At 37.4% G+C, this 14,764-nt stretch overlaps 1 protein-coding gene across 1 annotated transcript in view; it reads right to left on the bottom strand.

The window, feature by feature from the left end:
• The window catches only part of kek5 (leucine-rich repeat, immunoglobulin-like domain-containing kekkon 5 protein), a 273,744-nt gene that overhangs the window by 2,226 nt on the left and 256,754 nt on the right, over nt 1-14,764 (bottom strand). The window contains exons 6-8 of the mRNA XM_018506571.1: nt 2,006-2,907; nt 1,269-1,788; nt 8-46 (exon numbers count right to left, since the gene is read on the bottom strand). Coding sequence (XP_018362073.1) covers nt 8-46; nt 1,269-1,788; nt 2,006-2,896 — 1,450 coding nt within the window. The 5' untranslated portion in view covers nt 2,897-2,907. The remainder of the gene's footprint in view (nt 1-7; nt 47-1,268; nt 1,789-2,005; nt 2,908-14,764) is intronic.

Raw genomic sequence — 14,764 nt, 5'->3', positions numbered from 1 at the left:
CCCCCCCCCCCCCCCCCGCCGACGACACCGCTCCCGACACCGTCAGCTGCGAGAACATGAACAAAAGAGAAGGACGAACGTTAAAAAAGAAAATCTAAGTAAGGTTGAGAAAAAAAAACGGGAAGAAAAAAAAATTGCGCGAGGGAGGTCCAAGAGTACAAAAAGACTGAACACGCGAGACGTACGCGCGAGTAATAAGATTATCAAGATGTTATTTTGATACGTTCCGCGATACTGATATTACCTTCAACGAGCGTGGACGAATGCTTTTAATCCGATTGGTCACGATATGATCGTAGTCGGAAGAGCGCTTTATCAATTGAACTGGAAAATGTAACCGCTTTTTCTTGAGCGTCTCCGGTCAAGCGAACGCTTGGCACTACATCGTACCGCTTCAAAGTTCCCTTAAAATTCGTAAAGTTGACTGAAATTTGCTACAAGACTCGAATCACTTTAAAGTCATATATTGATATTTTCTATACAGTATTCCGGATTCATAGAAATTCGATTGTGTGTTATCACATATACAAGTCCCTGCGTATTTTCGTCGAAAAATATTTCATTAAATAATAACACGCAAGTCTACACACGCAACATGTTTGCTTAGCGTACCTTATTGTCGTCATTACTTGTACAATTATATGTTACAGTGGTTTAATATGTAGGTCGTAATCAACATTTTTTTTCGCGTTGGAAGCTAGAAATTAAAATCTGCTCTCTGTTCTGATCTACAGAAAATATTATTTCTAAAAGGATGATATATCAATGGTCGAACACGGATGACGAATGTGTTCGCGCTATCGCAGTGCAAATGTTATATTAAGGGATGCCTGATGTATTATAAGCGTCCCTAACGGATCTTCATTAGTCTCCTAACTGCCACTTGGCGGACTCTCCTTACCTTGAGATCGATGGCACCTGGTCGGACAATTCTCGCATGATAGTCCGCGCTCGGCACGGAAACGAATCGATTTACGATTACACGCACACACATCCATACACGCTGTTTGTACATTATTATATAAGCGACATATAGAGGTCGTTTCCATTTCTGCTTGGAGGGAGAATACTACTCAAACGAAATGACCGATGCTCCGCGACTTGTTAAGAATCATATCGGGCCATATTCGCCGATGAATTCTGTCGACCTTGAATCAATGTCCGCGAATGCGCGGTTTCGAGGTAAATCGCTTGTCGAAATTAATGCAAGATAGTTCCTCGCTAGCACCTAGCCGCGCACTGTTTAGTAATGTAGGCTGTGTACTGACCGAAAACCGAGTCGTTGTCGAGCAACGTGCGGTTCAGCTCCGTCATCTCCGTACTATGCGATGTCACCGATGGCGCCTCGTAGCGCCTCGGGGGCTTCACGACCGGGTTAATGGTCGTAATCAGGGATTTCTCCTGTTCACCGAGACCGTGGTGCTCCAGGGACGCCGCTTCGAGGCCTTTCTCGTCATGCCTGGTGTGGCGACGACGACAGTAGCACACGCAGAGCACTACTGTGACGATCAACAGACATAACGCGGTGACACCTAGTCCGATAGCGAGAGGCAGGCTGATGAAGTTCTCTCTGCCGCCTAGAGCATCGCCTATTATGGACAAAGTCACGTTTTTCTCCGCTTCGCCGCCCGGACTCTTCGCGCGGCAAATGTAGTCACCTTTGTCGGCAGGCTGCGCATCGATGATAGTGAGATTTAACCAATCATGATTCATCAACAGTAAGTATTCTTTATCGTTCGCGTGTTTGCTGCTGTTGGTTACAAGGCGATTACGATACGTCCATGATAACTGAAATAGACATGTAATGTGAGGTTTCATAGTGCGGCAGTAGAAAAAAGTGCATTAGTAAAGAAATTTTTATGTATATTGAATACAAAAATTCTCTTATAAAATGGCAAGATTAATATTAAATCGCATTTCTTTTCGCTATAAACTTAAGATCAGGAATTTATTTGATTTTAACTTATAAAATACTATTATCGAGTGTGCCTGAAAATACATTTACCTCAGGACGTGGAATTCCCATTGCCCTGCACGATATTGTCACATCTCCTTTGGCTGCCTCGATTTTATACGACGGCTCGATACTGGTGATCTTCGGTCTGCACGCGAAATCGTCACTACTAACTTCGTCCCACATCTTGCCAATCATGTGGGGCGGTTGCTGGCAAGCGGTTGGCTGTGTGTATAACTTGCGCTGGATCGCCCAATCGCGGAACTTTTTGAGGTGGCAGTTGCAGTTCCATGGATTATTCTGGAGCTCGAGACTGCCGAGCTTGGGCAGACTCTCAAAGCTTTGCAGTTGCAGGGTGCTGAAATTATTCCCATCCAACGCGAGGGAATGCAAGTTTGGCAAATTGCGAAACGCCTGCTCCTCGATGTGTTCCAATTTATTGTCTGACAACGTGACTTTCTGCAGGAAGGTGAGATTGAAGAACAGACCGTTATCCAGGGTTTTCAAATTGTTCTGATCGAGTAGCAGCACTCGCAACTTTTGGGTTTCGTAAAAGATACTTGGATGCAGATTGCGGATATTATTGCCCGACAGATCGATCTCGATGATGATTTTCAAGTCGCTGAAAGCGTCCCTGTTAATCGACTCGATGCCGCAACTGCGTAACGACAGCTTATGCAGATTAACCAGATTGACGCGACTGAACGCATCGCGTACGAGATGAGTTATGCGATTGCCGGTCAAGTCGAGACTCTGGATCTCGGGCGAGAGGTCTCCCGGCACCTGCGTGAGGTTCTGCTTAATGCACTCGGCGGTCTTCTTACCGGACACCCATTTGCACTTGCACGTCGACGAGCACTGCATCCAGTCCTCCTGGCCTTGACACAGGGCAACCGTAAGCGCCACACAAAGCAGCCACCGGCTCGCCGTTCTCGGTATCATCTCGAGGAATCCTGTTAACAGCAGAAACGTGCGCGATGACGTTAGAACGTGACTGTGGTACTGTGACCGCAGAACTTACTTAGCCGAGCGTAGTTGCATGCATGTGAAAGCGGAGTTTCGTCTTTTGGGATATTCCGTCGGAGAGAAATATGCAACATGTAACTAACGTATTCCAGTTACCATTTAATATTTACCAACGCGGGCAACTAGCTACGCGTTTTACCTACATTCACTATTATTGATAGTTGAACGCGGATGTGGATCATTGTTTAATTACACGATCGAATAATCATATTACGTACACGCGGCCGGAATTAATTGTTACTAAATAATACGCGGCGCTTAATAATTTTGAATAATTTGTATGTCATACAAATATCCCATACGCTATTTGACACTTTTAGTTAATGCACGTTGAGGTAATTGTGCATGACTGTCACAATCAACAAATTACGCGATATACGATTTCGCAATAATAAATGCCGTCATGTAATTACATGTATATAAAATATACTTGTTTATCGTCTTCTCCACTTTAGCATTACTCTATTTAACCTTCTGCTAAAGATGTGCGAACTATTCGAATACGAATCGAATCGATTCATGTAAAATTTGATTCGATTTGAATTTGAATTACTATATATGATTTAAACACGAACTATTTGAACATTTCGAGTCCAATAGCGTTTTTCACTGGTAGAGCTGGTGCGCACTCAGTGCACTGTAAAGCCGTTGTGTACAAATCGACGTAAAGATGTACGTTTAATAAAAATGTAGAAACGAATTAAACCGCGAAATCCTCAACATATTTTATTGTGGTATTTGATAAAATATATATTAATTGAGATATCTCACTCTAACATTCAGATTAAGTTAGTGCACAACAGCTTTAATGTGCACTGAGTGCGCATCAGTTCTGCCAGTGAAAAACGCTATAAGAGATTTGAATAAGAATCACTGCTTACACCGAAAAAATTATATTCTTGAAAGATGTACTTAATACTTCCTCTTAACAGATATAAGAATGTTTCCTCTTAAATTAATAATATATTCTCGATTTGCGAAAGCGATCGTCGCCACACGTGCGCTACACGCTTCACACGGTTTTTGATGATGTCCCCCTTAAAACCATGCAACTTTTATCTGAAGCATTTTTCTCTAAAATGTATAGTTCAAGAGATATTTGAGATCATCGTTTAAATAGGACATCCTGTATATTCTCATATTAAGAATATACTAATTTTTAGATAATTACCCTCTTAAATTAAGAGGATCGTCTCAGCGCTTATTTTAGAGGAAAACATATTATACCTAAGTGGGATATTCTTAAATTAAGAATATAATTTTTTCATATATATTAACAGTGTTATATATTTACCACTATCTCTTACAACAGTACATGTCACTTGCGTGAACACACACACAGAGTAAAGTTATTTCGTGGCTCGCACAACGAGACTAGACTTTCCATGTTATCGAACAAGTCTTGCTATGTCTAAGGCAGTTTGGTGCCATCGGAGACCTCCGGGATTTTCTTCGTGTTTCCTCGGCCACTCTGTCTTCCTCCCCTCTTACATTCCCACGAGCCTGTCTTTTCTTTATTTTTGTTAGTCAACGCCACTAATCTCAAAGCAGGACGGAATACCCTGCTGAGAACTGTTGGCAATTTAGCTTAATACCATTACAGCATCGCGTTCTGCGACGCCGGCGTCGCATCGTGTCGTGTCGACGCGTCGCCGAAGTTAAATTAATACAGCACGACAACTAAAACAAGCTTCACCCCTGTTATTATCGCTGTGGAGTTCGAGATTGCGCATTATATTAGTTTTTCCGCCGATGGTGACAAGTACAATTCCGAACCTCTCTAGAGGTTGAAATTCGATAAGAATTTAAGTTACAACATCCCGATGAAAGAATCTATAAGTACATCTCGAAATGATTTATTAATTTATTAGAACGCGATTCTAATTTTGTGTATTTATCAAGTTATCTTATATATCTCGTTCCTCAAATTTCGTTTCTTGATCAATTTTATGCAGAGACTGCAAACTTTTTTTTATATATCGTCCTCTTACTTCAAAAATAGTACAAAAAAGGAGATTTTTTAGTTATTGTATGGAAAGAATAATTTTGTTAAAGTATCTAAAATTTTAAGTAAATATAGATTTACAAAACAAATTTGGATCATCAAAATAATTATGCAGAAAACGTAAGTATGATGAGCCATGCTGCAAAAAGTTTCGACATTCTAGCAATCAGCTTGAGCGTTCTACATAATTATTATGAAAGTCCAGTAAAATTATGTTTAAATTTAACTAATTTTTTAGATACTTCAACAAAACCATCATTTCAGAGAATCATGAATGAGGTAAGTAAATATTATCCAATAAAAAATGATTGATAATTAAATTTCACGAAAGTATTTGATAACTAAACTTAATTAATAACTTATAAACTTCATAAAAAATTATCAAAATCGTTACAATTAAAAAAAGTAATTTTTTTAAAAAGTCATAAAATGTTAACATGATAAAAATGACATTTGATTGCGTTAAGAATATCGTTTCTTTACTTCAAAAGTGACACAACTCATGCAATGTTATTTTCAAGTTATTATAAAGAATTAGGTAACGATCACTCTATTAATCACCAAAATTGAACTAACTTCACAGTTCATCAAATAGTACTTGTGTACTTCTTAAGGTTTGCAAAGAGATCGTAATACTTTCTACAAGAGTGACACACTTCGAGTTGTACCGCTTTGTAAATAAAAAGAGGCGAAATCTACAGAAAACATTTAAAGTTAAGTTTGGTGACCGAAGTTTAAGGAAGAAATTTTATTTTAAATCTAATTATTTTAATCGATCAAGGTAAATATAAATAAACTCTGTTGGTGATATTTCATAAGTTACGTCGCTCTTGAAAAATTATTCAGAATTTGTAGGATATTAAACTTGCTACAACTCAAAACATGACATAAGTGATTTCTTAAAGAATGAAACGGAAATGACATTTGATCATATTAAGAATTATGTAGTCCATGCCTATTCAATTTAAGCTCTGGAGTCAAAACGCAAAATTATCGACGCAAAAAAAAAATCGATATGGGTAAGATTTTGGAGACACGTCTGAGCGACGCTGCTTATCAACACTTTACAAGTCTATGAAATCTTACATTGAATTTTTTTGCGTCAATGGCTTTGCGTTTTGGCTCTAGAGCTCAAATTCAACAGGCCTGGTGTACTATTTTTGCTGGTTAATTTAAATCAATTGTCTGTCAAGTAGAAAAATAGTCTCTTATTCTGAGAAAGTCAATTTGTTTAGTTGTGTCACTTTTGAAGCAAGGAAGCGGTATATAAGCAGTCGAGCGAAATTGAAACATTCGCGAAGGACCGAACCGATTAAAAATTAAACTTTCAATACTAGAGAACCGTAGCGAGGATCGTCAGCGAATCACAATGCGCATAATAATTGAAATCGCGTAACTTGTACTTTTCGAAGCGTACAAAAGTAAACTATACGTCACTGTGGATTAACGTCGTGGGAAAACAAAGAGAAATTCGCCAAAGATCGCGGTCGGATTCCATCGGGAAAACCATTCCGGTGGGAACCATGCACGCTATAGTAGATTTCCGCCAACTTTTCTCGTACACATGCTCCACGACGTCGAAACTTTTTGAAGTCTTCGTCCGCAAGGACGCCTGCGGTTGCTACACTTTCCTATAGCCTCGAGATTTTATTGTTGTGGCCGCGACAGAGTAGTTCTTTCGAGCTCGATCGGTCTTGCCATGCGGTCAAAATACATACGTACTGAGAGTATTGTCCTTTAAAACTGCCATGCACGTTTCAGCCTTCTCTTTGCCCACGTGGCTTTAGATCTGAAGCTAAAACAGTGCTCTTTGAACCGTGGCATGCCGCTCGGCTTATGAGAGAGATACGAAGAGCGTTTTCTCTTCCATGAAATATATTCCGGAGGAAAGGCACGTACGCACAGAGAGAGTTAATATTGCACGGACAAAACGACAAGAGAAACGCTAAAAGATGATACTCGTGTGACATCGCGCATGCTTCGATTCGTACATCCGTCTCGCTGCGCCCGATGCGGCTTTACGGCGGCGGCCGGTGGTCCTGTTCCCTCGATCCTAGGATATCGATCGACCGCATTTGACTTGTAAATAACTAAACCAACGAGGATACGGGGAAAGTGAGGAGCTTGTATACGGACTGGAGCGGCCTTTTAGCCTGAATGAACGATGGACGAATGAGACGAGTGTCCTTTGGCCGGCGCGTGTATCGTGCCGGAAGGAACCTCCCACCAGTCGTGTCGTGGGATGCGGAAACGCAAAAGTTACTCAACGTGAACGTGTGCGTGTCTAGTATGTACATTCGCGTGCCACGCAGAAAAAAAAACATTAGACGCAGAAGAGAAAGAGAGATGGAGAAAAAGGAGAGAGAAAGCGAGAGAAAGAGAGAGAAGGGGGAGGGAGAGGGAGAGAAAGGGAGGGAAGAGTGTGGGCGGTCAACTTTCCGTAGGGCGGAATTTCAAATTCGAACACCCTCTATCAATCAAGAGCGTTCCGTTACCGGAGGGTACGGCAAGTATGCCCTGTTGCTCCTACACAAATTTCATCAATCATGCGAGCCAACATACCGGAGGCGGTGGTTATCCTGCCGGATCTCTCTGCCCGTCCTATATTTTCGCGTATGAAATAAGGTCTCGCGAAACACACCGAGCGACCGATGATTGGCGGATGTAACGATCGGTGCGACGAGTGGGTGGGCGGATATCGCGATGCTTATAAATGACTTTCGAAAGCAGTAGTTACGATGCAGCTTTCGCAGCGGAAGCTATGCGTAAATGTAGGATGTTTAAGAAGAAAGAAAGTAAAATGAACTCTCGTGGGACGGGCAAAGGAAAAGCGTCGCGCAAACTATGCCGAGGATTCTTTTTTTTTTTTTTTTCATCACGAAGCGATCGTGCAAGTAAGACACAGATTACTGTAAGTGATTCGCAGCCATGAATTTTCGGGAAGTTTGCGCTTCTTACGAAAGTGCTGTAATTTAATTTGTAATTTGTGAGGAAGGAAGAACACGCGCAATACTTGCCAGCTTCCTTACGGAAACTTTTTCCCCGGCAGAAATAAGGATTATTGAACGACGACGACGGCCGCGTGGCCGTCTTCCGAGAATATCAAAGAAGTTATGGCGAACGGATTTATATGTGTTACATGTACTTTGAGATAACGCTTGAAGCGAGGAACTGAACGTGGACCGAGACTTGGACGAAAAAAAAAACCGCTCATGTATAGGGTGCTCCATTGAAACTTCTCAGAGATTCAGTCTCTTGTCGTTGGAAGAGCTTAAACGTAATAACGAAATATCGCGAGCAACTTTTTGTTAAATTACCTGGTCGTGATACAAATGGCCGTGAGGCGAAAAGGAGAATCTCGTTTTCGATGCAATCGCGCCGTACAAAGTGAGTTTAAAGTTATTATTGTGACCTCTGGCTTGACTTAGTTACGGAAACATTGTCTAACTAACTAAGAATCCTTGTCTCGCGGTTTACACGTTATTGCACAAACGCGTTTTACGCTGGATTATGTTCTGGATATTTTGATTCCTTATGATGAGATTTGATGTCAAAAATAAGAAAAGGAGAATATACTAGTTAGATGCATAGAAAAAAAATTAAATTTAAGTAAATATTTTTTTTAATAGTTCCAAGTAAATATTTACTAAATGTAAATATATATTTATTTGATACAAGAATCATTAATTTGATTTAAGTATCATTATATTTTATTGAGCAAATACTTATTTGCTCTAAATAAATGTTTACTTGGGACTATTCAAAGAAATATTTACTCAAATTTAGCTAATTTTTTTTTCAGTGTATATATAAAATCTTTATTATATATAAATTTTTCTTATTTTATGTATATAATATTATAATTTTAGTTGAGATAACTAGAATTGTAATTGACATCATTAGAATATTCAGGTTTATCCATTTTTAACCAGTTTTTTCTCAGCAAGATGAAAATTTAAATGCATAATTTTTTCTCTATCTTCTGTTATTTGAAGAAGACATGGCTATTTGTAGCATCATATCAGGAAATTCATTTAAAGCGTATACGTGATGTATGACACATTACTAGATCCCGTCTGGAGTCAATCAAGATTTTATAGTTCAGCGAGAGCAAATAACGTTGCCTTCAATATGCTTCTGTCTCGGAATCAGGTTTATTTATTCGACTAATCCTAATTTCGTCGCGCGAAATTACATGCATTAAGCAAGCTGCAGATCTGTGCGTTCGATAAATATTGACCAGACGTTGAGACCAGACGTCGCGTCGTATGAATTATGCTGCGCGTATCGATACGACGACGCGGTAATTGCATGCGATGATATAATAACATACGGATATAATAGCGCGCGATATAATAATGCTTTATTAGAGACAGCCAGCTTCGACAACGGCTATTATAATCAATTTGCACAAGAAGAAGCGAACGAATTCAGTCAATCGTACCGCTGGATTGGTTCCGGCGGAAAGCGCGTTTTCCGCGAATTATCGAGGGGGTGCTGTTTTCATTACACCGGGTCACCGCGCAACGACGGGAGCACCATCGTAATCGACTTTCTAATTATAAACGCGGTGCTTGCTGGCGCTCTCGGATAGGGCGCGTGAACTCTCGACCGAGGTCACTTTTTCCCGATAAGTCGTTAATAGTTAATTAGCGGAGAATAAGGACGGAGTGGTTAGCCCGTTCCATCATGGACTACCCGGTAGGCATCAGAATCGCGCAAACGAATTAGTAGTCCTATTTTATTCTCGGGAATTTCTTTTCGCATTACTATATTAAGAATTCCAATGGATCACGTAATACTCGACATATGGGAATAATTTTAATCATCAAGCTATTACGAGCATTCGCAAAAAATTGAAGATGATGTTATTTGTCTCTCATTTCTAAAATAAGAATCAAAATCTCAGTATTTTAAAATCGCTTATATAATGTCCATTATACTTGTCAGAAAGTTCATCGTATTTATTAGTAGCAAAAACAATTAGAGTCTATTTTTGTGGAAGTATACCAATATAAAACGGTATAAAGAATTGCACATTAAAAAAACATGTATTTGTGATTATGCAAAATCGATAGCCACTCAAATTCTTGTTCAAATTTTAATATATCCAAATGTTAATTTAACTAAATGTACGAATAATACAGTTAATTATTGTACTTTTATATCCTATGTAGACATTATTTGTTAATTATATAGAAATTTGCGCACTAATATCCGCGCTGTGAATATGCTCTTATTGTCTATATATTTTATTGTATTATTTTATTTTGAGAGCACGATTAATATTCATAATTTTGTTTTAATTAAACGTGATTGTGTTATTTGAATATTTTATGTTCAATTGATACCGTAAATGTAGGTGACTTGGGACAATGCAGGTAACTTGAGACAGCATGTATTTTTATTAAATTTAATCGTGGTATCCATGAATTTCTAAAGGAAGTTTAAGTTTTATGTAAGTTTTCTTTAGTGACTCATGGATGAATGCCACGATTAAATTTAACAAAAATACATGCTGTCCCAAGTCACCTACATTTGCGGTATTTAACATTTCTTAGTGTCAAAATAATACAATTTATGAATAAGTGAACAAATAACATAAAACTAATGTATTTTAAAATGTAACTCTAGAATTGTTTGGGAAACGTGAAATTTGTTGAACAATTTAACACAAATTTTCGAACTGTGCACATACAATCCAACTAGTGTATTTATTTTGTCTTATCTCTTGATATACGAAATCTCATAGCACCACAATTAAGGAATTCTTGAATCTTTATACAAGCTCACAATTCGGAGGAACGTAACGACAGTTACTCACGCTTCCTGAGAAGATGCAGCACACATATATAAATACTACGTAAAGGCAACGTTATTCACGTTGAAACGATCGCGTGTTTACAGGTGTAATATCTCGTGTTCTTTGCAACGAGGCAACTTTCTCTATAAGCGGCGAAACGTAACGCAAGTCGGAGACGCAAAGCAGAGCATATTTACACAGACGCTAAGTCGATATGCACCTGCCGCATTCACGATCTCGATGACGCGCCTTTGTGTAACTGAATTCCGCATCCTTGCGAATATCTGCTTACCTGTATGTATAATGTACACAGTACGCGTACAGTACAACTGCCACGTCTACGTGGAATATGATTGAAATTATATCTTGCGCAGTCTAGTAGTCAACTACAGAACGTGCTACTTAACAGGACTAAGAGAAAAAGACGGAGACGCTGAAAGCTTTGCTTTAATTCATTTTGGCTTGAAAAATTTTATCCTTCTTGCGAGGTACGTGAAACGCATCCGAGATTGGATGAATTAAAAATTATCGTACTAAACAGGTAATGCGATACCCGTCTCGAAGCAATCTTTGTTAATCTTCTCTTTGGAGATGCGCTTGTTAAGAAAATCGTTGAAAAAATTCTTCTCCTGGAAACGGTTTCACCTTTCTTTGTTAAATATTTCTCTCGAAGTCCTGTTAGATTCTTTATCTTCATAGTACGTGTGCTTAACTTTGAATGTAACGACAATGAGAGAAGTAGAGTATTTTCGTCCAAAAATTAAATTTCGACAACAAAAACGTTTGACAGACAAAGATAAAAATAGTAGAGAAAAGGTAAAGTAATATAAAGTTACAATACGAGAAAGAAATGTGGGTAAGAGATATTTCGCTTCTACAAGATTATTTGACATACAGAGTTGAGATTCACATTCGGGTTCATCGCTCGTATGATACCCATTTCACAATATGCGGCAATAAATTCTTCTTATATCTAACTATAAACATGATAAATAAAATGCGTTTAGCTTGAATAAATGTTATTGTACTCGATCACGCATATATGCTAAAGAATCAATTTTATTTCAACCCCTCAACGAAAGAATGTTTGAAAACTAAGATCGTTATTGAAATATATATATGTTAAAAAGTTCAATGTATTTTTTCAAATAAACTCTTGTTTGACACAATCGATACGCGCTGCAGAAATTATGCTATGTAATCGTATTTCAACAGCTATTGCGATAAAAGTACGTAATATTTGTTATTTACATGAATAACTAAATATTTAAAATAATCGATGTAACGCATTCGCATTTAATTTATAGCTTATGTATAGTTAATTTATTTCAAAAAAATTTCTGCCAAAATCGTCAATCGAATCCAGTTTGCAATTCATATATCACGTTTCGTTTCTTTCCGATATCTAATCTCTCAGTAGTATCCATTCACCGCTCTCTTCGATAAACTCTTCGGCTGCATTATTCGAAAAGTTCGAAGTTCGGCCGAATATTTACAGGCCGTGTGCCGGGGACCGCGAAATTGCATAAACTTTTCAAATAAGACCGAATCTTATAAATTTGCGGCCGGGAACATTGTCCGCAAAAGTTCCGTGCCGCGCCGCGGGGTTATTAACTTTGGGTCACACGAAACTATCAGAGCATCGTCAAAGTCGTTTCCGCACTTCCGCAAGCCGATGCAGAACACTAGTCCGCGAAACTCACGTCCCGTTTTCGCCCCAATTATACTGTAATCCGTGCAATCGGATTACAGTACTGTCATGCTTGGACATTGTCAAAGGCCTTTTATTCTACTATGAATAGGTATTTAATAATTATTATTTGATAGAAATTACATAACTATACAATAGGGAGTATTTGCACTCTTTAGACACGAAAATAAATAAGGATGTTAAGTTTTGGCTATTTTCCAGCCAACATGTAGAAGTTCCGAGTCGTACAAATTGTGTATCTATCATGTTAATGGACTATTTAAATGGAGTCAAGAGGTATATTGTTCTTGAGGAAACGTTAGAAATGTGGGAGAAACCATTACAAAACCTAATTTTATCATCAATATAATGCTATCATATTTATTGATAAAATGCAATAAAATAAAACAGTGAAATATACGCCCCACATTTTTTCTTTAATAAAACACATGTTTCCAAGATTAGGTCAATGATTTTTTGCTTTACATAACAAGCCTTACGCGATTATTTGCTTTCAAAATAAATTTTTTAATTACATTCTTTATGAACTAAAATTTAACACAAAATCAGAAAAGTATCGGTCCTAATAATCTTTTAATGTAGAAACCATAGTGCGTCGAGTAATACGACGCAAATGAACTTTTTTTATAATACAATAATTCATATATATTGAAAATGTTAATAAATCTGTCGTAGACGAGAAGTTCAGCTTTAATTTTACTTTTTCTTTTATTGCAATTGAAACATTTTTTACAGTAAATCCACTTTTTCTTAAGTGTGCTGCATTTTCCCCGATTTTCCCATATATTTAGAGTTTATACAGACAATTCATTATTCGCATAAATTAAATATTTCGAAGCAAAAATGCAGTTTTTAAAAAGTCCTTTGCATTCCCATGAACTTTTAATCTTCCAGTCGTAATCAGTATCTTGTTGTATCGAACGACCCGGCTAGTAAAAAATGAGCTTTTTATACAGTCTTATATGCATATACATGCATGTACATATATCTTTCTACCTGCTCATAGGCAGCAGGAATTTCATCCTGATTACTTTCTCTTTCTTTTCCGTGCTCTATGGGAGCTGGCTAGATAAAAGAAATTTCCTTTGATGATACACGACAGTATAACAATTTTAAGAAAACGAGAACACGCTGTTGGTACTATCTTATTCTCTCTCCCTTCTTTCTATTCATTTCTATTGATCCTAACTGCCGAAGGGTAGTACTGACGAATGCTGACATTACTATACTTTCATTGTTCGTGCCGTTGTCATTATGTAGTGATGGCCTGTGTCAACTATGAGGAACATGACAATGCTTTGTCATTTCACTCGGGGCTGATACGACAAATATGACTTTTGAGAACAAATGTGCTCTTTGTTAATGCGACAAACACGAAACAGAAGAGAATTCGGAGCGTTTGTATTGATAAATAAAGGTATCAAACTGTCTACGAAGGATAAACTTATTTTAAATCAGCTTCGTTATATATTAGCTATACTTCTTTAAAGATGAAGCAAATGGATAATAATATAATATATGATTTGTATTCGTGATTGATAATTATTCGATGAATAATCACAGTTTCGTGTTGGTATAAATTAATTTTTTGCAAAAAGAATATACAATAAATTATAAAATTTAAATAATTGTTAATATGGGGAAAAGCTAATAATTCAATATTTAAGTAACAGAGAAATTAATATTTATTAATAATGTTTGTTGAATGATGTAATAATATATATAATATATAATAACAATAATATATATTTGTTTTGAATGATAGAGGAAAATCGCCGATACTGACATAGGTCTCCTAAAGTGACACCTCCTTATTTTTCGGAAACTAACTATTGCACTTTATTAATACTAATAAAATCATGATCTTTAGCTAATTAAAGAAGTATAAACTCATAATTAGTACGTTTGTGGCTTGTTTCTATATCAAATCAGCTAAAAACGAATTTTACAAATGCGAAAATAGAATTCTTACGATTTTTTTTGCAAAGTGAGATTTAAATAATAGTGACTATATTATTGATAATATTACGTCATTTTAAATACTTGTAGTTTGCGAAATAAGTTTTATTTATATTATTTTTTCTCTTAGTCTTTTCATAATACGATTTTTAACTTAAAATTGGGATGCAGCGTAAACTGACACATCTGTCCATAAAACTGCAGACTATGAGCTAATTTAATCTTTATAATGTTGCTTTATAGTGTCAAATAAGTCTATTGGAGCTGAAGGCAATCGTGCATATATGGAACAACTCTAGAAAAACT

Source organism: Trachymyrmex cornetzi, unplaced genomic scaffold, assembly GCF_001594075.2.
Source record: "Trachymyrmex cornetzi isolate Tcor2-1 unplaced genomic scaffold, Tcor1.1 scaffold227, whole genome shotgun sequence".
NCBI lineage: Eukaryota > Metazoa > Arthropoda > Insecta > Hymenoptera > Formicidae > Trachymyrmex > Trachymyrmex cornetzi.
The sequence above is the reverse complement of the archived record's forward strand: the minus strand, read 5'-3'. Positions and strand labels throughout refer to the sequence as shown.